The 23,974-nt window shown below is 48.2% G+C and overlaps 1 protein-coding gene across 3 annotated transcripts in view; it reads left to right on the top strand.

Annotated features, from left to right (window-relative positions):
* KCP (kielin cysteine rich BMP regulator) overlaps positions 1-23,974 on the top strand; it is a 190,074-nt gene that overhangs the window by 3,949 nt on the left and 162,151 nt on the right. For all 3 annotated transcript variants that reach the window (XR_013842776.1, XR_013842777.1, XM_079992103.1), the window contains exons 2-6: positions 3,039-3,595; positions 4,610-4,682; positions 18,906-19,174; positions 20,463-20,646; positions 21,924-21,991. Coding sequence is in view for 1 of the 3 variants with exons in the window: in XM_079992103.1 (XP_079848229.1) it covers positions 3,039-3,595; positions 4,610-4,682; positions 18,906-19,174; positions 20,463-20,646; positions 21,924-21,991 (1,151 nt within the window). In the remaining 2 variants the exon portion in view is untranslated. The remainder of the gene's footprint in view (positions 1-3,038; positions 3,596-4,609; positions 4,683-18,905; positions 19,175-20,462; positions 20,647-21,923; positions 21,992-23,974) is intronic.

Raw genomic sequence — 23,974 nt, forward strand, 5'->3', positions numbered from 1 at the left:
CCCACAGTGCCACCCGTGTCTCCATAAAGGTAAGGGACCAACTGCTTAATGGTGTCTTTCTGGTTCCCGTGGCTTGCAAACAGCTTTACAATGCAATGGGGGGAAAGAGGTACGAAAATATTGGCAGCGGCTGGCGCAGGGTTTCAGTTCTGTCTTTTCTCAGTCCACCCACCCAACTCCAGGCCGAGAGTTGACCACATATTCCAAAGGCCACTCGGCGTCCGAGGCCTAGACGCTCTCTCTCCTCCCCCCACATTCCAGTCTGCCTCCCCCCAGTTCCATTGGAGCAGCCCCAGCTGTTCTTAATTAAACTGGGATCAGGAGGGGTTTTCTGGGAAAAGAGCCCAGGCACCGCTCAGTCCTGGCCGAGCTCTCGACAAAGGGAGCATTGCCTTTTGCACACGGAAGTTATGTGGGCCGGGGGACGCATCTGCCCGCAAATGATTCACAGTGACAGCCCCGGACTTTGGTTTTGTTTTGTTTTTTGCAAATCCAGCAGAGGCACCTACGAAGGGCATGCACAGATGTGCGCCCAATGTCACAGCTGGCTTGGGAGAGTCTCCTTCACCATCTCTCTCGCGCACAGGGCGCCACATCGATGTGGCAAGCATTTCTGCCCTGCGGACACAAGAACATCGGAAGAGGCCTGCAGGATCTAGTCATAGCTGTCAACTTTTCCCTTTTCTTGCGAGGAATCCTAGTCGGAATAAGGGAATTTCCCTTTAAAAAAGGGGAAACGTTGACAGCTATGGATCTAGTCCAGCATCCTGTTCTCACAGTGGCCAAGCAGATGCGCAAGCAGGATTCGAACGCAAGACCCCTCTCCTTTCCTGCGGCTTCCAAAATCTGTTGGTTTTTTTAAATAAAAAAATTTATTCATTTTTCTTTTTCTTTTCTTTTTTAAAATAATATTTATTACTTTTAGAGCTTACAAAAAAGAAAAGGAAGAAAGAAAACAAAAGAAAAAAAGAACAAAAAAGAGAAAAAACAATACAATACATAAACAATACAAAACACAACCTTAACACATTAAACTAACACAATAAACTAAACCAAACCAAACAAAAACTATTTAAAAACATACATCATCCTTTTCCATATTCTATCTTTCATCCCCTTGTATCCTTGACCTTCTCTCACCTCCCTCTTTGTATTCCACTTCCATTAACTGTTTCATTTTTCTTTTTCATTCATTACATACATCTCAATTTCTTAACATTCACTATATATTCCTCTCTCCCTCCCCTCCAGGGCTTTCCCCAACCTCTGCTTGTGGTTTGTTTCTCTTTTCACCCACTTTGCTATCTCCTAACAGAAAAAGTTATTAATAACATAACATCAAGCCTAAAAACATAAAAATAAAAGTAAATACAGTCGTAGCTCTGGATGCGAACAGGATCCATTCCAGAGCCCCATTCACACCCGGAAGAGAACGCAACCCGTGCAAGCATGTCTGCGGGTCTTGATTCGCCACTTCCGCACATGCGCATGACGTCATTTTGAGCGTTTGTGCATGCGCGAGCGGCAAAACCCAGAATTAATGTGCACCGTTACTTCTGGGTCGCCGTGGAGCGTAACCTGAAAATGCTCAACCTGAAGCACATTTAACCCGAGGTATGACTGTACAGTATAATATTTCACTATTTTCTAAACATTTTCTAGTACTAATAATATGAATGCTGATTTGAATCCTGCCATCAAGTCTATTGACTTTCTTTGTTTCTGCAAATATAATATAAACTGTTCCCATTCTTTTTCAAAGTTGCTGTTGTCTTTTCCTCTTAATCTGTCATTTTTTGCCAGTTCTGGATAGTTCATCAACTTCTCTTGCCGTTGTTCTTTAGTTGGTATTCCTCCAGTCTTCTGATTTTGTGCAGTCAACGTTTTCGCTGCTTGCAGTGGCATACATATATAAAGTCCTCGCTTCTTTTGGTATGTCTTGGCCTAAAATACCTGGCAAAAAAGGCTTCTGTTTTTTTGCGGCTTCCAAAATCTGGTGGTCAGAAGCATTGCTGCCTCCGAGCAGAGTAGCCCCTTCTGATCCTCTTTCAAAGACATAAAATTTGGTGATCTTCACTGCCTCCTGAAAGAGTGAGTTCCACAGTTTAACGACGTGCTTCACAAATGATAGAATCATAGAGTTGTAGAGCTGGAAGGGACCACAAGGTTTCACATAGTCCCACCTCCTGCAATGAAAGAATCTTTTGCCTAAACATGGGACTCAAACCCGTGAGCCTGAGTTTGGTGCTCTGCCAGTTGAGTTAGAAGGATTGTCTTTTATCTATGGGACCGCCTCTCCTGGTCTGCCCCGCAGAGGACCTTAAGGTCCATGAACAACCATAGTTTAGAGGTCCCTGAGGAAGTCAGACTATCCTCCACCAGGGCCAGGGCCTTCTCAGTGATGGCTCCAACCTGGTGGAATGCTCTGTCCCAGGAGACCAGGGCCCTGCAGGATTTAACCTCCTTCCATCGGGAAGGAAAAGAGGGAAGACAGGGTGCAGCAAAGGGGTTGGAGGGGAAATACCACAGGAAAAGGGATGGAAAAATAATTTAAAAAATAATAATTTTTTATTTATACCCCGCCCATCTGGCTGGGTTTCCCCAGGCACTCTGGGCGGCTTCCAACCAAATATTAAATACAATACAGCGTCAGACCTTAAAAACTTCCCTAAACAGGGCTGCCTTCAGATGTCTTCTACACGTCAGGTAGTTGTTTATTTCCTTGACATCTGATGGGAGGGCGTTCCACAGGGCGGGGGCCACCACCGAGAAGGCCCTCTGCCTGGTTCCCTGTAACCTCACTTCTCACAGGGAGGGAACCGCCAGAAAGCCTTCGGAGCTGGACCTCAGTGTCCGGGCTGAATGATGGGGGTGGAGACGCTCCTTTATGGATACAGGACCTGATGATGTATTGGAATTTTATACAGCATTTGTGAAAATCTAATAAAATAGATTTGAAAAATAATGGAATAGATAAATAGATATTAAATCTTCCTCCTCCACCTCATCTCTCTCCCTCTCTCTTTTTATTTTTGCAGTCATTGACCTGCTTGAGGCCCTCAACGTCACCCGCTCTGTCGTGGGGGTCACCAAGGCCAAGGGTCCCGATCCGGGCGTGCCAGCCTGGAAGTTCCGCCAGCGGGTGCCCCACCTGACTCTCCCCTGGGACTATTCCGTCTACCTGCTGTCCACGGTTCAAGCGGCCCTCGGATTCCACTTTGTGGCCCGCCAGAGCCGTGCCTCAGAAGGGACCCTCGTCTCCCTGGTCTCGCCGGCCGCCACCAAGCGGGACGGCCGCCCCCTTCTGCAGCTGGTGTCCAGCGCCCGGTCCGGCCGGCTGCGCCTCGACTACCGTGCCGTCCACAACATGGAGCCGGCCTCCTTGGTCTTCCCCGGGAGCAACCCCTTTGCCCACGGTCTCTGGGTACGGCTGGCCCTCCATCTGGAGCCGCAACGCATCTCACTCTTTGTCGACTGCCGGGAGCCCGTCGTCTTCGAGAAAGGCGGCGGCGAAGAGGTGCTGAGCCTCATCCTGCCGCTGGACCTGCAGGTCACCTTTGCCAGTTTGGAAGGAGACAAGGCCAGCAAGTTCCTGGTAAGTTGGCAACGCGACGCTCCCGAATGCCAGTACCTGCTAACCGGGTGAAAGCTGTTTCCTAGTTCTGCTGGATCTCTCTCTTTTCAAAAATATTTTTATTAAGTTTTCATCATCATCATCATCATCATCATAATTTATTATTTATACCCCGCCCATCTGGCTGGGCTTCCCCAGCCACTCTGGGCGGCTTCCAACAGAACACTAAAATGCAATAACCTATTAAAAATTAAAAGCTTCCCTAAAGAGGGCTGCCTTCAGATGTCTTCTAAAAGTCTGGTAGTTGTTTTTCTCTTTGACATCTGGTGGGAGGGCATTCCACAGGGCGTGTGCCACTACTGAGAAGGTCCTCTGCCTGGTTCCCTGTAACTTGTGGGGGAACTGCCAGAAGGCCCTCAGAGCTGGACCTCAGTGTCTGGGCAGAATGATGGGGTTGGAGACGCTCCTTCAGATATATTGGATCGAGGCCATTTAGGACTTTAAAGTACCAACACTTTGAATTGTGCTCGGAAACGTACTGGGAGCCAGTGCAGGTCTTTCAAGACCGGGGTTATGTGGTCTCGGCAGTTGCTCCCAGTCAACCTTCTAGCTGCCACATTCTAGATTAGTTGTAGTTTCCGGGTCACCTTCAAAAGTAGCCCTACATAGAGGGCATTGCAGTAATCCAAGCGAGAGATAACCAGAGCATGCACCACTCTAGCGAGACAGTCTGCGGGCAGCAAGGGTCTCATCCTGCGTACCAGATGAAGCTGGCAGACAGCTGCCCTGGACACAGAACTGACCTGCACCTCCATAGACAGCTGTGAATCCAGAATGACTCCCAGGCTGCGCACCTGGTCCTTCAGGGGCACAGTTACCCCATTCAGGACCAGCGGGTCCCCCACGCCTGCCCGCCTCCTGTCCCCCCAAAACAGGTTCTATTATTCTGGTGCTTGATTTTAACAAAACCACTTCTTTCTCAATTCATACCCCCACAAGGCATTTTATTTTATTTTATTTCTTTTCGTTTTGCAGGGCTACTGGCAGACAGCAGAGATTTCGCCCAGTGGCTTCCCCCACCGTCCCTGGCACTGCGAGAACCTGCCAGGTAAGAGCTGGGGGTGTTGGGTGGCAGCTTGGTTTGTCTGCGCAGGCGTTGGCTGAGATGCCCTTGCCCAACCTGCCTCACTAGTGGCCTTTTGGACTACAATTCCCATCAGCCCAGTCCAGCACAGAGTTGTATGAAATGGTGGCTGATGGAAGCACGTCTGGACTCATAGTCCAGAACATCCGGGAGCTGGGTATGTTTAGCTTGGAAATGAGAAGACTGAAAGGTGGTTTTTAAACTGAGATTCCTGCATTGTAGGGGGGGGGTTGGACTAGATGACCCAGGGCGGGTGATCCCTTCCATCTCTACAATTTTATCATTCTTCGTCTGCTCGGAATGGAGTTGGTGGGAACGGGGAAGCAAAGAAACGTGACATCAAAGCAATCCGCTGACTTTGGGAACATTCTCGCCCTGTCAATCCTTCAACATCTGTGCAAAGAGCAGGAATCAGCCGCGCCAGATGTTCTCTGTCCTGGGCGGGTACAATTCGTGGGCCTTGGATGGGCTCCAGCTGTTGAGAGAGGAGGAGGGGCTGACATCTGGAATAGAGTGGGAAAGGAGTGGGGGGCGATCTGTCTGGAGGGAGGTGACGAAGGGGCTTGACGTTTTCCTCTGTTCGCGAGCCAAACGAATGGCGTGTTGGAGAGATCTCTCTCTGGGGCTTTGCAAATGATCCATTTATTTTTTGCGCTAAGTATTATAGCTGTTGAGGACACGAGAAGCGGTTGCTAGCGCAGGTCAATGGCCCATCGAGTCCAACATCCTGTTTTCTGTTTTCTTTCTCCCCCCCCCTCAAAATTTTTTATTCCTTTTATAACACAAATCAGCAATACAAACAAATTCTTGTCTTATCCTTATTTTGTCTGAGCATTGTTAGGTGACCTTCCCCAAGACCCCCCTATCTGATTTTCATTTTACCTCATCTTTAGCAGTTTCATATATCATAATTTTTAATTTTTTTTAATCACACTTTTACCATAAAAATCACATTTTATCACTTACAGATAATACTGTTTTAAAATACACTATCTTCTACTTCTAACCCTACAGCCTATGTCCACTTCCAGAGCTATTCTAAGATTTAAATATTAACATTTTTAAAAAAATATTCTTTAAACTTCCTCCAATCTTCTTCCACCGTCTCTTCTTTCTGGTCTCGGAGTCTCCCGGGCAGTTCGGCAAGTTCCATATAGTCCATCATCTTCATCTGCCGTTCTTCTATAGTAGGTAAATCTTGCTTCTTCCAATTCTTCGCTAATAATATTCTTGCAGCTGTTGTGGCATACAGAAAAAAAAGTAATATCCTTTTTGGGGATTTCACCCCCCACTATACCAAGTAAAAAGGCTTCAGGTTTCTTAATAAATATGTTTTTCAACACTTTTTTCAGTTCATTATAGTTCCTTTCCCATAAGTCTTTTACCTTGGGGCACGTCCACCACATGTGGTACAAGGTTCCTTCTTTTTCCTTACACTTCCAGCATTTATTATCATGAGTATGATACATTATTGCTAGCTTCACTGGTGTTAAATACTATCTGTACATCATTAGCATCAAATTTTCTCTTAATATATTACATGCTATGGGACGCGGGTGGCATTGTGGGTTAAACCACAGAGCCTAGGACTTGCTGATTAGAAGGTCGACGGTTCGAATCCCCGCGACGGGGTGAGCTCCCGTTGCTCGGTCCCAGCTCCTGCCAACCTAGCAGTTCGAAAGCACGTCAAAGTGCAAGTAGATAAACAGATACCCCTCCGGCGGGAAGGTAAGCAGCGTTTCCGTGCGCTGCTCTGGTTCACCAGAAGCGGCTTAGCTGTACGCCGGCTCCCTCGGCCAGTAAAGCGAGATGAGCGCTGCAACCCCAGGTTCGGTCACGACTGGACCCTAATGGTCAGGGGTCCCGTTACCTTTTTATATTACATGCTGTAAATTTAATTCCTCAGCATCCTGTTTTCACAGTGGGCAGCCAGAGTCCCCCACAAGGGAAAACCGCAAGCAGGATTTGAGCAAAACAGCCCTTTCCCCTCTCATGGTTTCCAGCAACTGGGACCCAGAAGCATCGCGGCCTCCAATTGTGGAGGGCAGCCGTCCTGGCTAGGAGCCGTTGAGAGCTCTCTCCTCCTCTGCAAATTTGTCTCATCCTCTTTTAAAGCCATTCAGGGCTGTGGCAGGGACTTCCACTGGTTAACAGCGTCCTGTGCCATTCCTTTAATCTGTATTGAATCTTCCAGCACTCAGCTTCATTGGAGACCCCCCAATTCTAGTGCTAGGAGAGAGGGAAGAAGAGTTTGGATTTGACATCCTGCTTTATCACTACCCGAAGGAGTCTCAAAGTGGCTAACGTTCTCCTTTCCATTCCTCCCCACAACAAACACTCTGAGAGGTGAGTGGGGCTGAGAGACTTCAAAGAAGTGTGACTGGCCCAAGGTCAGCTGCATGTGGAGGAGCGGGGAAGCAAACCTGGTTCCCCAGATTACGAGTCCACCGCTCTTAACCACCACACCACACTTCCCCGCCCTGACCGCTTTCTGCAGGCCAGGCATAATTTAATAAGTTTGTATCGCATCACCTAAGGGGCACAGGTGGCACTGTGGATTAAACCACAGAGCCTAGGACTTACCGATCAGAAGGTTGGCGGTTCGCATCCCCGCGACGGGGTGAGTTCCTGTTGCTTGGTCCCTGCTCCTGCCAACCTAGCAGTTCGAAAGCACGCCAGAAAGTGCAAATAGATAAATAGGTACCGCTCTGGCGGGAAGGTAAACGGTTTTTCCGTGCGCTGCTCTAATTCGCCAGAAGCTTAGTCCTGCTGGCCACATGACCCGGAAGCTGTACGCCAGCTCCCTTGGCCAATAAAGTGAGATGGGCGCCACAACCCCAGAGTCGGCCACGACTGGACCTAATGGTCAGGGGCCTTTTATCGCATCACCTCTTACCTGCCTTCTCTCTCAACTGAAAAGTCTAAAATGCTGCCATTTTTCTCCATGTTGCAAAGGATAAAGTTGTCTTCCCTCAACTGAGTAAATTCCCTGGATTTAAAGTATCGCAAAACCTCAGGTCCTGTGCACCTCTGTGCTTCTGAACCTTTGTTGTTGTTTTTTAGTCGTTTAGTCGTGTCCAACTCTTCATGACCCCATGGACCAGAGCACACCAGGCCCTCCTGTCTTCCACTGCCTCCCGCAGTTTGGTCAAACTCATACTGGTAGCTTCGAGAACACTGTCCCACCATCTCGTCCTCTGTCGTCCCCTTCTCCTTGTGCCCTCCATCTTTCCCAACATCAGGGTCTTTTCCAGGGAGTCTTCTCTTCTCATGAGGAGCCTCAGCTTCAGGATCTGTCCTTCCAGTGAGCACTCAGGGCTGATTTCCTTAAGAATGGAGAGGTTTGATCTTCTTGCTGTCCATGGGACTCTCAAGAGTCTCCTCCAGCACCAGAATTCAAAAGCATCCATTCTCTGGCGATCAGCCTTCTTGATGGTCCAGCTCTCACTTCCATACATCACTACTGGGAAAACCATAGCTTTTACTATACGGACCTTTGTTGGCAAGGTGATGTCTCTGCTTTTTAAGATGCTCTCTAGGTTTGTCATTGCTTTTCTCCCAAGAAGCCGGCGTCTTTTAATTTCGTGGCTGCTGTCACCATCTGCAGTGATCACGGAGCCCAAGAAAGTAAAATCTCTCACTGCCTCCATTTAGCATGTCTACTCCGAGTTAAAAACTTGTCCCTATCCCCTTTCTCTTTGCTGTGCATAACTTTATAGACCTCAATCTGTTTCTGTCCTGGAAGTTAGGTCTCCCCCAGGAGACCTAAAAGATGAGGATGGATTTATTTGGGGCCTCCTACACAAATCCACTACTTTGGTTTCCCCAAAACCTCTGGAAGAATTCCCCAAGTTGTCGACCCACGCTGCAAACCTGTTCATGCATGAGACCGGATCGCATCATCACCAAGTGCACAAAGGCAGCGCTGACCTCTCTTTCTCAGCATGGAAATGGCATCGTTAATGTAAAAATTGCAAACGGGAACCAGAGATTTTTTTAAAAAAAAAAAGTCGTACACAGAGAGCCTCCGCATTTCCTGCTGTATCTATGAACCGAGTGCCTGGGGGTAAATATAGCATCCGTGGCTTTAAAGGCCTGATCTGATGTCTGCCTGTTCCCCAGAGAGGAAGTTATGTATCTAAGCTCAGGCTTCTCATCTGCCAAGGAAATATTAGGCAAATCGTGTAGTTAGAACAGCTGTTCTTCAGCTAATAAGTCTGTAGCTGGGCTGGCTGCTGTTAGCCTTCCTGTAAATAAGGAAGACCAAAGAAGACCGGCCAGAAAATGTTGCTTTCTGGCAGGGATGGAGGACCTGCGTAGTCGTGACTGACGGGAATCGAACTGGCAAATGGCAAGGGTATCTCCTGAGAGCCCCAGGTTCCTCGTCCCTGTGGAATGGAGTGCTCCTCTAAAGGGTTCCAGCCAGCCATGCCCTCTTAGAATTGTAGGGTTGGATGGGACCCTGCGGGTCATCTAGTCCAACCCCCCGCATTGCAGGAATTTTTTTTAAGTTTTCCACTTTTATCATAATCACATTTTGTTACATAATTTTATAACTTGATACATTACCCTATAAGAGCACCAACCTCCTTCCCTCCCTCTTTCTGACTTCCACACACCTTTCTATATTCTCCGCATTTTCTATAATCACATGTTTACCTTTTATCTTATTATAATATTTCATCTTGTTATCGGTAAATCACTCCCTTATATTTACATTACAAAACATTTCAATGCAAACCTACAAACTTTTTCAGATGTTTACAATTTTCTTTCATATAAAGTATAAATTTGTTCCAGTCCTTTTTTAAAATGAATTTTTATTGTTTTCCTTACATATTCTTTTCCAACAAACCATAATAATACCAGTCCCTTTGACTCTGCCGAGTCGCGACTCCCCTCCCTCCCTACAATTGGTATACAGTATTTAACCCCTTTCTATCACGCACCTCATTCTCACAATAATACTATTATACAATGGAGGTATTCTGTCAATCCTGCTAGTGTCTTAACCTCTTTTCAATTCTTCTTTAAATATTCAATAAATTTACTCCAACTATTTTGGTATCTTTGATCTTCCTTTGGTATCTTTGATCTTCTTTCTTTCATATAAAGTATAAATTTGTTCCAGTCCTTTTGAAACAGTTCGTCACGCTGATTCCAGAACTTCCCCGTCAACGTGGCCATCTCTACGTGCTCCACCATCTTAACCCGCCAATCTTCCAGTGTTGAGAGTTCCCGCTGCTTCCATTTTTGAGCCAGGAGTATCCTTGCAGCCGTTGTGGCATACATAAACATATTTACATCTCTTTTATGTATTTCCTCTCCAATTAAACCTAATAGAAATGCCTCTGGTTTCTTTTGTTAAAGTTATATTTTAAAACCTTTCTCAATTTCAGAGGACAGGATCACACTTCAGAACGACCTTGACAGATTAGAGAACTGGGCCAAAACAAACAAGATGAATTTTAACAGGGAGAAATGTAAAGTATTGCACTTGGGCAAAAAAAATAAGAGGCACAAATACAAGATGGGTGACACCTGGCTTGAGAGCAGTACATGTGAAAAGGATCTAGGAGTCTTGGTTGACCACAAACTTGACATGAGCCAACAGTGTGACGCGGCAGCTAAAAAAGCCAATGCAATTCTGGGCCGCATCAATAGGAGTATAGCATCTAGATCAAGGGAAGTAATAGTGCCACTGTATTCTGCTCTGGTCAGACCTCACCTGGAGTACTGTGTCCAGTTCTGGCCACCACAGTTCAAGAAGGACACTGACAAACTGGAACGTGTCCAGAGGAGGGCAACCAAAATGGTCAAAGGCCTGGAAACGATGCCTTATGAGGAACGGCTAAGGGAGCTGGGCATGTTTAGCCTGGAGAAGAGGAGGTTAAGGGGTGATATGATAGCCATGTTCAAATATAGAAAAGAATGTCACATAGAGGAGGGAGAAAGGTTGTTTTCTGCTGCTCCAGAGAAGCGGACCCGGAGCAATGGTTCCAAACTACAAGAAAGAAGATTCCACCTAAACATTAGGAAGAACTTCCTGACAGTAAGAGCTGTTTGACAGTGGAATTTGCTGCCAAGGAGTGTGGTGGAGTCTCCTTCTTTGGAGGTCTTTAAGCAGAGGCTTGACAACCATATGTCAGGAGTGCTCTGATGGTGTTTCCTGCTTGGCAGGGGGTTGGACTCGATGGCCCTTGTGGTCTCTTCCAACTCTATGATTCTATGATTCTATGATTCTAGAATAGAGTGGGACTATGACTTCCCTGGATCCGGACACTAGACTTCTGTTGATGCAGCCAAGAACAGCATTGGCCTTTTTTGCTGCTGCATCACACTGTGGACTCATGTTCAGCTTGTGGTCCACCAAGACCCCCAGATCATTTTCACATGTCCTGCTAGTAAGCCAGGTGTTCCCCATCATGTACTTGTGCATATGACTCTTCTTGCCCAACTAAAACATCCCAAATGCTGCAGCTTTTGTTCACGGGAGAGTCGCTCCACCCCCCACCCCCCGATCATTTGTTGCACTGTTTCTTTAATTTTTCCCACCTCCACAATATCCTTTCACAAGGTGTCGGGGCGACAGAGCACTTTAAGAAACTCAACTTTCTGGCCTGAGCTCGAACGCCACTTGCAAAACAGTGACCTGTTTTTGTGCTCTGAGATGTTAAGATTCTATGGTTCCTCATTCAAGGATTTACGCTGCTCAAACCTCATTTCTCAAAAACCTCGTACTCTTTGCCCCATGACCTCTTTGGGGCAGCGGCAGTTTGGGTAATTAATTGGCCAATTACCTGAAAAGAGGCTTCTGAAGGGTCATCAGACTGAGCCTGCCAAAACATTTTGACCTTTGACTGCAGACTGGCAGTGGCTGCGGAGCTGGATGCAAGTTGAGTTCCTTTAAGCCCTGCTAAAATTCAGATGGCTTTGCAGGATTTCTGGTATGAGCATTGTGTTCCAGAAGCTGCAGTGATCTGTGGGGGGCTGGTTTCATCTCCCCCCCCCACTTCCTCCCCACATTTCCCAAGCATTTGAGAAGCTGCCTCCTGGAAAAGGGCACTGGGGACCTCTGAATTCTTTGTCCAAATCACTGATTTATAGAATTGGACCCAAAGGTCATCTAGCCCAACCCCCTGAAACGCAGGGATCGCAGCTAAAGAATCCCATCTTAAAAACCTCCAATGGGGGAGAATCCACCACCACCTTCTGTGGGAGTCAAACAGCTCTTGCATCGAGCAAGTTCTTCCTTTTTCCCCAAAAAATTTAAATTAATTTTCCAAATTTTTAACAAATACAACATAACACGAAAAAACAAAGCATATCAAAAACAAACAAACATAGAAAACTCTTCCAATCAAAATCCAAGCTAATTTCCATTGTTGAGTGACTTCCTCAAATCCTTCCTAACTGATTTCTATTAAGTCTCATTTTAGCAATTTTCCAATATTCATTTTCTAATATAATTAACTAATTCAAATTACTAACTTCCTTTCTTTTCATCATAATCTCAATCCATAGTATTATACAATTCAACATATCTTAATCCTAAACTAGTTTAATACTTGCAAGTATTTCCACTTATAGAATATTATAATATTTAGCTAGATATTCCTTTAAAATTTCTTCCAATCTTCTTGATATTCCTCCTTTTTCTGACCGCAGATTCTTCCAGTAAGGTTGGCCAGCTCCAAAAAGTCATCTGCCAATCTTCCACTGTAGGTATTTCTTGTAATTTCCAATTTTTAGCTAGTAAAATTCTCGCTGCAGTTGTGGCATACAAAAACAATCTAATGTCTCTTTTGGGCAGTTTCATTCCTATAATCCCAAGTAGAAAGGCTTCTGATTTCTTAATAAATGTATATTTCAACATTTTTTTCAATTCATTATATATCTTTTCCCAGAAGTCTTTCACCTTTGGGCACGTTCACCTTGAGCAAGTTCTTCCTAACATTTAGATGGAATCTCCTTTCTTGCCCCCAGAGCCATGGGTTAGAGTCTTACCCAGCGGCACAGCAGAGAACAAGCTAACTCCCTCTTCCAGCCCTTGAGATATTGGAAGGTGCCTCTCCCGTCTCCTCTCAGTCTCCTCTTTCCCAGGCGAAACGTACCCAGCTCCTTCAACATTCCTCATCAGGCTTGGTTTCCAGACCCTCGGTCGTTTCGATCGCCTCCCTCTGCCAGTGGCGTAGCGTGGGGGGTGCAGGGGGGGCCGGCTGCACCGGGCGCAACATCTGGGGGGGGCGTGCTCGCCGCCTCCAGAGTCGCCGAAGAGCCTCGGGCGCAGGCTGTAGCAGAATCATAGAATCATAGAGTTGGAAGAGACCCCAAGGGCCATCGAGTCCAACCCCCTGCCAAGCAGGAAACACCATCAGAGCACTCCTGACATATGGTTGTCAAGCCTCTGCTTAAAGACCTCCAAAGAAGGAGACTCCACCACACTCCTTGGCAGCAAATTCCACTGTCAAACAGCTCTTACTGTCAGGAAGTTCTTCCTAATGTTTAGGTGGAATCTTCTTTCTTGTAGTTTGGAACCATTGCTCCGTGTCCGCTTCTCTGGAGCAGCAGAAAACAACCTTTCTCCCTCCTCTATGTGACATCCTTTTATATATTTGAACATGGCTGTCATATCACCCTTAACCTCCTCTTCTCCAGGCTAAACATGCCCAGCTCCCTTAGCCGTTCCTCATAAGGCATCGTTTCCAGGCCTTTGACCATTTTGGTTGCCCTCCTCTGGACACGTTCCAGTTTGTCAGTGTCCTTCTTGAACTGTGGTGCCCAGAACTGGACACAGTACTCCAGGTGAGGTCTGACCAGAGCAGAATACAGTGGCACTATTACTTCCCTTGATCTAGATGCTATACTCCTATTGATGCAGCCCAGAATTGCATTGGCTTTTTTAGCTACCGCGTCACACTGTTGGCTCATGTCAAGTTTGCGGTCAACCAAGACTCCTAGATCCTTTTCACATGTACTGCTCTCAAGCCAGGTGTCACCCATCTTGTATTTGTGCCTCTCATTTTTTTTGCCCAAGTGCAATACTTTACATTTCTCCCTGTTAAAATTCATCTTGTTTGTTTTGGCCCAGTTCTCTAATCTGTCGAGGTCGTTTTGAAGTGTGATCCTGTCCTCTGGGGTGTTAGCCACCCCTCCCAGTTTGGTGTCATCTGCAAATTTGATCAGGATGCCCTTGAGTCCATCATCCACATCGTTGATAAAGATGTTGAATAAGACCGGGCCCAAGACAGAGCCCCATGTCTCGCGGAACCAATGAGCTGTGCACGCCAGGCAGCCCCTCCTCACAGCCCCACCGCCGCTGCTGCTGCCGCAGCTGCTGGGCCATGTTGCATTTTCCTCGCCTCTCTGCCGTCCTCCTCCGGGCAAGTGGCGTTGTTTGGGCGGCAGCGCTAGCGGCAACTCGCCTCAGATCACCTAACACGGACCCGCCGCCGTGGCTACCTTACCGTAAATACCCCAGCCCAGGCAGCAGCAAGAAGAAGCTGGCAGCGGCGGCAGGTTAGGGGTTAGGGGCGCAAATTACTTGCCTTGCCCCAGGTTAGGGGGCGCAAATTACTTGCCTTGCCCCGGGTGCTGACAACGCACGCTACGCCGCTGCCCTCTGCGCATCTTCCTCTTGGTCTAGCCTCTCTCACAGGGTTGTTGTGGGAATAAAATGAGGAGTGCCATGTGCAGCACACCTTCAGCTCTTTGGAGGAAAGATTGAGGTCTATAAAGTGATGCACACCAGGGAGAAAGGGGATAGGGACAAGTTTTTAACTCGGAGTGGACATGCTAAAACGTATAAGCCCAAATCAGATAAGTGCAGGAGATGTAACAATGTAATATAGATTTGAATCTCTGGGGGGAACTCTGGAAGAGCGATTTGAAGTTCACAGCATGTTATTCTTTGAAGGAGAATTACCTGAAAATGACTTATAGAGAGTATTTAACTGTGAGTAGATTTGCTAAGGGACGCGGGTGGCGCTGTGGGTTAAACCACAGAGCCTAGGACTTGCCCATCAGAAGGTTGGCAGTTCGAATCCCCGCGACGGTGTGAGCTCCCGTTGCTCGGTCCCTGCTCCTGCCAACCTAGCAGTTCGAAAGCACATCAAAGTGCAAGTAGATAAATAGGTGCCACTCCGGCGGGAAGGTAAACAGCATTTCCATGCGCTGCTCTGGTTCACCAGAAGCGGCTTAGTCATGCTGGCCACATGACCCAGAAGCTGTACGCCGGCTCCCTCAGACAGTAAAGCGAGATGAGCGCCGCAACCCCAGAGTCGGTCATGACTGGACCTAACAGTCAGGGGTCCCTTTACCTTTAGACTTGCTAAAATGTGTAAGTCCGAATCAGATAAGTGCTGGACCCCAATCCAACCCATCAGCCCAGACTGCAGACTGCAACCCTACTAAGATGCACAGAGAAGCTTTCCCTGTGCCAAAGGTTGCCAGTGTGGTTTCCTAGATGTTTTCAGGAGAATTCCATCCCGCATCATCCCTGGGAACCAAATCCAACAACATGATTTGTAAACCACCCATCTGCCTGGGTCGCCCCAGCCGCTCTGGGCAGCTCCCAGCACATACAGAAACATAATAAAACACCAAACATTAAAAACTATAAGCTAGACCTCCTTCCCCCAAGGCTGCATTTTGGCTCACTTCTGTAGGAATAACGGAGACGACAGGAGGTTGAATGCAGGTGAGCTTTGCAGAAGCACTCTGGCAAGCATGCTCCAAGCAAGCTGCCGACTAGCTATACAAAGGCTCCTTTTATTAGCAGACGTCATCAATTGGAAACAGTAGTGAAACCACCCTGAACTTAACATATTTCCATCTACACACATTTTCAGCAAGGGATGCGGGTGGCGCTGTGGGTTAAACCACAGAGCCTAGGACTTGCTGATCAGAAGGTCAGCGGTTCAAAGCCCTGCGACAGGGTGAGCTCCCATTGCTTGGTCCCTGCTCCTGCCAACCTAGCAGTTCGAAAGCACGTCAAAGTGCAAGTAGATAAATAGGTCCCGCTCCGGCGGGAAGGTAAACGGCGTTTCCGTGCGCTGCTCTGGTTCGCCAGAAGCGGCTTAGTCCTGCTGGCCACATGACCCGGAAGCTGTACGCCGGCTCCCTCGGCCAATAAAGCGAGATGAGCGACGCAACCCCAGAGTTGGCCACGACTGGACCTAACGGTCAGGGGTCTCTTTACCTTTACATTACATTTTCAGCATTAGCAAATACATGTGTCAGCAGGTGTTTCCCTCAGATGTTCCCCCCCGATACTTGATTACATCTGCGTCCCCGGTCATGCTCCAGCCAAGCGATATGTCTTACAAATTGTGAGAGGACAGAAGGTCAGGCGGAAAACCCTGTTTTCTAGCCAAGAAGGCAAAAGGTCAGGGGAAGCAGGCGCAATGCTCCTTGACACACTGTTGCATGCCTGGTGCGAGGTTTGCCTTTGCAAAGTGGAGTGTTACCTCTACACACTTCCTTTGATTTTATGAAATCTCTACGCTGCCCTTTGTCAAAAGAACATAAGAAGAGGCTGTCAGTCGGTGGAGCAGGGGTAGGCAACCTAAGGCCCAGGGCCTGGATGCGGCCCAATCTCAATCTTGCCCACAGACAGTCCGGGAATCAGTGTGTTTTTACATGAGTAGAATGTGTCCTTATATTTAAAATGCATCTCTGGGTTATTTGCGGGGCATAGGAATTCGTTCATTTTCCCTCCCAGAATATATTCTGGCCGACCACATGGTCTGAGGGACGGTGGACCGGCCCAAGGCTGAAAATGGTTGCTGACCCCTGCGGTAGAGCATGAGACTCTTCATCTCGGCGTTGTGGGTTCGAGATTCCTGCGTTGTGGGGGTTGGACTAGATGACCCTTGGTGCCCCTTCCAGTTCTATGACATCATCAGGAGGGCACCTCTTGGCTGTTCCCAGGAGCGCCAGCCTGGCCCCGTGACTGTGGGTGCCTGGGGCCACGGGTGCATGGCCCTGGCACTGAAATTTGTGGGTGCCTGGCTTCCAGTACATTTCCGAGCACAATTCAAAGTGTTGGTGCTGACCTTGAAAGCCCTAAACGGCCTCTGTCCTGTATACCTGAAGGAGCGTCTCCACCCCCATCATTCTGCCTGGACGCTGAGGTCCAGCGCCAAGGGCCTTCTGGCGGTTCCCTCATTGCGAGAAGCCAAGTTACAGGGAACCAGACAGAGGGCCTTCTCGGTGGTGGCGCCCGCCCTGTGGAACACCCTCCCACCAGATGTCAAAGAGATAAACAACTACCAGACTTTTAGAAGGCATCTGAAGGCAGCCCTGTTCAGGGAAGCTTTTAATTTTTGATGTATTACTGTATTTTAATATTTGGTTGGAAGCCGCCCAGAGTGGCTGGGACAACCCAGCCAGATGAGGGGGGTATAAATAGTAAATTAGCAAGTGATGTAAAGGTTAGACTTGTTTTGTTTTTTTTGTTCTTGGATGATGTTTTTTTTATGTATTGTTCTTTCTTTTTCTTTTTTGATTGTTCTGTTTTGACTTATATTTTTTCTTTTTTTTCTGTAACCTTTAAAAAAAAATCCTAATAAAATTTTATTCAAAAAAAAAGAAAAAAAGAAAAAAAGAAACCCAGCCAGATGGGCGGGGTATAAATAATAAATTATTATTATTATTATTGGGAATTTTGTGGGTGCTCAGACTCCCAGGGCCCCAGGGAGTTGGCACCTATGGCCATCCCTGCCCTATGCATTGCCCACATCTCCTCCTGACCTCTCCGTCCTTTTTCTGGCCACCATTCCTGCTCTCTCCCCTCCTTTCCCCTCCTCCCAGCTCCTGGCAAGGCGTGCCCTGAGCCATCCACGCATCTAATGAGCATCTCGGCTCTGGCTGCCCCCAACTTGCCCCCTTTTCCTCACTAAGCGCTTCTGGCCTCCAGCCCCCCTGGAAGGGTCAGCCGGGCAGGAAGAATTGCCCAGCGCCTGGGCCCACACGCACACACCCCACTGGGCCCCCGGGAGGGAGGGGTCAAGGCTTCACAACCCCGCCGGGTGCCCCCTGATCCAAGCTGCTGTTGGTGGCTCAGGGGGTCCTTGCGCAAGATGGAGGTCAGGCTGTGAGGAGGGGGCTGGAGTCCCGCCGGAGATGGAGGGACAGTGGGAGGCCAGACGAGAAGCTTTCTTTTTCTTTTTCCTTTTAATTTAAGGTTTCGGAGGGCAAGGCAAGCGATCAAAGGGATGCTGGTTTTGGGACTTTTTAGCCAAGAAACAGTACGGCAGAAGTTAGTAAATTACACCTGGCACAGGGGAGGAGGGCTGTAGTGAAGTTGGAAAATCCTGGTATGGTCAAACTCTGGTTCACGCAGGAGTGAGGCATTGTGGGAGAGATAAAACTGTAGCCTTCTGGGGAATGGGTGTTTGGTCTCTTTAAACATAAAGCTACCCGTCTCTAGAGGGACGTGGGTGGCGCTGTGGGTTAAATCACAGAGCCTAGGACTTGCCGATCAGAAGGTCGGCGGTTCGAATCCCCGCAACGGGGTGAGCTCCCATTGCTCGGTCCCTGCTCCTGCCAACCTAGCAGTTCGAAAGCACGTCAAAGTTCAAGGAGATAAATAGGTACCACTCCGGCGGGAAGGTAAACGGCGTTTCCGTGCCCTGCTCTGGTTCGCCAGAAGCGGTTTAGTCATGCTGGCCACATGACCCAGAAGCTGTACGCAGGCTCCCTCGGCCAATAAAGCGAGATGAGCGCCGCAACCCCAGAGTCGGCCACGACTGGACCTAATGGTCAGGGGTCCCTTGACCTTTACCTTTACCTGTCTCTAGAGGTGTGAGTCAATTACTTCCGGGTTTCGCTACTCGTGCATGCGCAGATGCTCAAAATGACGTCACGCTTATGCGCAGAAGTGGTGAAAAGCGACGCACACGTGCCATCGCTAGTTATGTTTGCTTCTGGATTGATTGATTAGGTTTGCTTCTGGATGCGAACAGCGCTCCGGAACGGATCCCGTTCGCATCCCGAGGTACCACTGTATCTGCAATCCTGAGGACTCAAAGCACAGTTTTCAGTTTAATTTAATTTAATTCACATGGTCCTGGGCACTGGCCCAGTACCAAATGTTACCCTTGCAGAAGCAATAGATCCATCTGTCACTCCACCCCTTTGACCATTCCGGTTGCCTCCTTTTCTCTCCCTTTCGCTGACCCTCAGAGCCAGACCTCCTCCCTCTATCCTACACCACAGCTGAGGAGCGCTATATGGACCTACCAGACGAGCACCTGCCTGAGCTGGACTCTCCGCCGCCCCTTGAACCACCGGCCTTGACGGACATCCGCCACTACCAGCGGGAGCCCAGCGAGTCCGACTTTCCACCGCCGGGACCAGCGAGATCCAGCACAGCCAGCGCAGAGGAGAGGATACGGCGGCTGGAGGAGCTGGTGGACGGGCTGGGGACGATGCTGGACATGGTTAAAGAGCAGGTGAGGGAAGCTCAGATCCCATCACGCAGAATTTTAGAGTTCGGGAGGGGGACCCAGCGGTCATCTAGTCTAACCCCGGCTCCACAGGAATCTTGTGACAGCAGCATTTTTGCCATATGTCCATTCATCATCACCACCATCATCATAAACTTTATTGCGCTAGCCAAAAGCCATGGCATCATTCACAAAGGGAACAATAAGAAAAGCAACTGTAATAATAATAATAATAATAATAATAATAATAATAATAATAATTTATTATTTATTATTTATACCCCGCCCATCTGGCTGAGTTTCCCCAGCCACTCTGGGCGGCTCCCAATCAAGTGTTAAAAACAGTACAGCGTTAAATATTAAAAACTTCCCTGAAAAGGGCTGCCTTCAGATGTCTTTTGAAGATAGGAAAGCTGCTTAAAGATAAGATAGCTGCCTTAAGTAACCATAAATAACCACAAATAAATCAGGCATTCCCCCCCCCTTCACCACTTTTCTTCCTAATGTATCAACAAATGAAACTGATTTGTAAAAATGTTACATGGGGAAAAAATACGAGAGAGAGACATTGCACACACTTTTGTAAATCAAGAAAATCTTTAATACCGTATTTTTTGCTCTATAAGACGCCCATTTCCCCCTCCAAAAATGAAGGGGAAATGTGTGTGCGTCTTATGGAGCGAATGCAGCCTCCTTGGCTTCAGCGATAGCGACGCGAAGCCTCCAAAGCGCAGTGGGAGCGCGCCCGCTGTGCTCCGGAGGCTTCGGGTTCCTTTCGCTGAAGGGTAGGTGCCCCTTCAGCTAAGGTGCCCCTTCAGCTAAGCAGGAGGAGAAATGGAAGGGGCTCTGTTTCTCCTGCTGCTTCACTGAAGGGGTGCTGAGCAGAGAGGGCGAGATTTCCCCCCCCCCCTTGTTCTCCCCCTCTAAAACAAGGTGCATCCTATGGTTGGGTGCATCCTATAGAGCGAAAAATACGGTAAATTTAAAAAAACCAGGCACTGCAAATACAGTGGTACCTCTGGCTGCGAACGGGATCCGTTCCGGAGGCCCGTTCGCAACATGAAAACAGCGCAATCTGAAGCGCCATATCTGAGCAGGTGCATGGCGCGATTTGGTGTTGTGCGCAGATGCGAAGCGCGATTTCCATAATAGCGGGTTCTACCCTGAATATCAAATGTGATTCTTTCATGGGGGGCGGGAACAGACCCTTGTTCTTTGGACCTCCTCCTCCCCTGTTAGGATCTAGAGTAACCCCTCGAGTCAACCACAGTGTCCCCCATCTTTCCCTCCCCAGAATTCGGACCTGCTGGGCCGCGTGAAGTCCCTGGAGGACTGTGAGTGTCAGCGACCAGCGTGCCTCTGGGAAGGACAGCGCTATGAGGACGGCGCTTCCTGGGATCGAGATCTGTGCACCACTTGTGTGTGTGTGCATGGCAAAGCAGAGTGCTCACTGCGCCACGACCGACCTCGCTGTCTGGGTGAGTACGTGCAAGGGGTTGGGTTATTATTACACGGAGCTTAAAAGGTAAAGGTGAAGGGACCCCTGACCATTAGGTCCAGTCGCGGACGACTCTGGGGTTGCGGCGCTCATCTCGCTTTACTGGCCGAGGGAGCCGGCGTACAGCTTCTGGGTCATGTGGCCAGCAGGACTAAGCCGCTTCTGGCGAACCAGAGCAGCGCACGGAAACGCTGTTTACCTTCACGCCGGAGCGGTACCTATTTATCTACTTGCACTTTGACGTGCTTTCGAACTGCTAGGTTGGCAGCAGCAGGGACCGAGCAACGGGACCTCACCCTGTTGCGGGGATTCGAACCACCAACCTTCTGATCGGCAAGTCCTAGGTTCTGTGGTTTAACCCACAGCACCACCCGTGTCCCTACACGCAACTTGGGTTGTTATTATTATTATTATTATTATTATATATTTTTATTAAAGAATTTCAACCAAACAAATTATTCAAATACTCAGTTACATTTATTTTTTCCCCTATTATCCCCCCATTCCACCCTCTCCCCACCCAACCCAAGACTTCCCTCAGCTCCCTTCTCTGATCTGTTTGCACGTATTGTTCTCTGCCTGTAAAAAACTGTACATATCATTACGTCATCTGTCCTTAATAAATTTGTGGGTGTTTATTCAAAACCTGCCACGGAGTCCGAATCATTTTGTTTGATTTTTAAATAGTCTGTAAAAAGTTTCCAATCTTCTTTGAAGTCCCGATTATCCTATTATTATTATTATTATTATTATTATTATTATTACCCCACCCATCTGGCTGGGTTTTCCCAGCCACTCTGGGCGGCTTCCAACCAAATATTAAAAACAATACAGGGTCAGACATTAAAAGCTTCCCTAAACAGGGCTGCCTTCAGTTGTCTTTTAAAAGTAAAATAGTTGTTTATTGCCTTGACATTTGATGGGAGGGCGTTCCACAGGGAGGGAGCCACCACCGAGAAGGCCCTCTGCCTAGTTCCTTGTAACCTCCCTTCTCGCAGCGAGGGAACTGCCAGAAGGCTTCAAGTTACAAGCGATTCCAACTAAACATCAGGAAAACCTTTCTGAGAGGAAGAGCCGTTTGACAGGGGAATGGTCTCCCTTGGAGAGGTTGGAAGGCCATCTGTCTTGCATGAGATTCCTGAATTCCAGGGGGTTGGACTAGATGACCCCAACTGTGATCCTATGATTTGCCACAGGAGGAAATTCAACAGGTGCAGTTTCTCTTCAGTGCTGACCTTCTTCCCTCCTCCTTTGCAGGCTGTGCTGACGGCCGGAAGGAAGGCGAGAACTGGAGTCCCGAGCCGTGCTGGACCTGCCGCTGTGAGGTGAGAAGGGGGGCTCTTGTCAGGATGACACCTGTAATAAACAAAAATCTGCCCTTATTCCCTTATAAGGGACACAAGAGCCCTTATAGAGTCCTTTGCAGGTTCTCCATCGGTCGGAGAAAATAACAGAGGCCAACCAGAGAATATTGAGAAGCAAAGCAGCTCGTAAGCCTGATCTTTATTGATCTGTTGCAACAGGGTGCTCCCCTCACATGCAGGAAAGGAGGAGGACCCTGAACAAAAGTGTGCCCACCCTTATATAAACATTTTAAATTGCCTGCCCTGGAGCTCCAGACCACCCCTCCATACATCACACATACATCACAGAAGGGGTGTAACCCAAGACCACCCCTCAGACACATCATACCTACATCACAGAAAAGACAGTCTACAACAGAAATTTGAGTGCGTTGTTTGCCTCCTGTCTGGCAGGTTACCTGTTAATGCTCACTTGATTGGATACCCTGGGGAGCCTGGCCAGTCTTTTGTAATGATAAATACTTAGTTCCTGATCCAAGTCACAGGCTCACACCCTATTCATACACAGACATACCCTTAAGACAGGATTTGTGAAGGAAAAGACAATGGGGAGGCTTTTCCATTTTCCTTCGACCTTGCAAAGAAATATTTGAGGCCAATTTGGGAGGGACAAAATGGTTTCAGGACTTTTTCTGTGGGGTTTCAGACATGTGGTTTATATATGCAGTTATGAATATATATATATATATATATATATATATATATATATATATGAAATATACTCAGAGTCGAGAGTGGATTTCATGCTCTTTATTATTATTATTTATTATTCAGCTCATAGTGGTGAGGAGGAATGAAAGTTTTCCCAAAGTATCTGCTTTATATACATTATTTACACAAGGGGCTGCACGTGACTGGCTTATTCCGGAATTCTCCTGTAGGCATAGAATTTTGCTTATTGGTTGCCATAAATTTGATTTTAATTAATTTTTATAATGAAATTTTTTTGAATCGTTGGATTATTTTGATTGTTGTTAGCCGCCTGAGCCCAGCTTCGGCTGGGGAGGGCGGGATATAAATAAAATTTATTATTATTATTATTATTATTATTATTAAGCCAATCAGGTTGTGGATTCACTTCCATCTGGAGCTGGATTGGGTGGCTCCTGCGGACCAATCATACTGCTGCATTGTTCTAGGACCGATCAGACTGCTGCATTTTGGATCCTATTCTTCTAGGACCAATCAGACTGCTGCCTTTTGGATCCTATTCAATTCAGTACATAACAATATATATATATATATATATATATATATATATATATATATATATATATATATAAAACACCTTAATTTTTTTAATTTCACACGCAACCTGCAAGGATCTGCCTTGCCTCTTTCTGGTGCCTGTTGGCACGAGCAGCGGCGTAGTGTGGGTTGTCAGCACCTGGGGCAAGGCAAGTAAGTTGTGCCCCCTAACCCGGGGCAAGGCAAGTAATTTGCGCCCCCTAACCCAGGGCAAGGCAAGTAATTTGCGCCCCTAACCCCTAACCTGCCACCGCTGCCAGCTTCTTCTTGCTGCTGCCTGGGCTGGGGTATTTACGGTAAGGTAGCCACGGCGGCGGCGGCGGGTCCGTGTCAGGTGATCTGAGGCGAGTTGCCGCTGGCGCTGCCGCCCACACGACGTTGCTTGCCCGGAGGAGGAGGGCAGAGAGGCGAGGAAAATGCAACATGGCCCAGCAGCTGCAGTGGCGGCGGGGCTGTGAGGAGGGGCTGCCTGGCGCGCCCTCCGCGGCCCTGACGCACAGGGACCGCGGCGAGCGCTGAGAGCCGCTGCCTGCCGGACGCCTTCAGCCCGGACGCGCGCACAGCTCGTCGGTTCCGCGAGACATGGGGCTCTGCTACAGCCTGCGCCCGAGGCTCTTCGGCGACTCCGGAGGCGGCGAGCGCGCCCCCCCCCAGATGTTGTGCCCGGTGCGGCCGGCCCCCCCTGCACCCCCCACA

Source organism: Podarcis cretensis (genome assembly GCF_951804945.1).
Source record: "Podarcis cretensis genome assembly, chromosome: 10".
Classification (NCBI taxonomy): domain Eukaryota; kingdom Metazoa; phylum Chordata; class Lepidosauria; order Squamata; family Lacertidae; genus Podarcis; species Podarcis cretensis.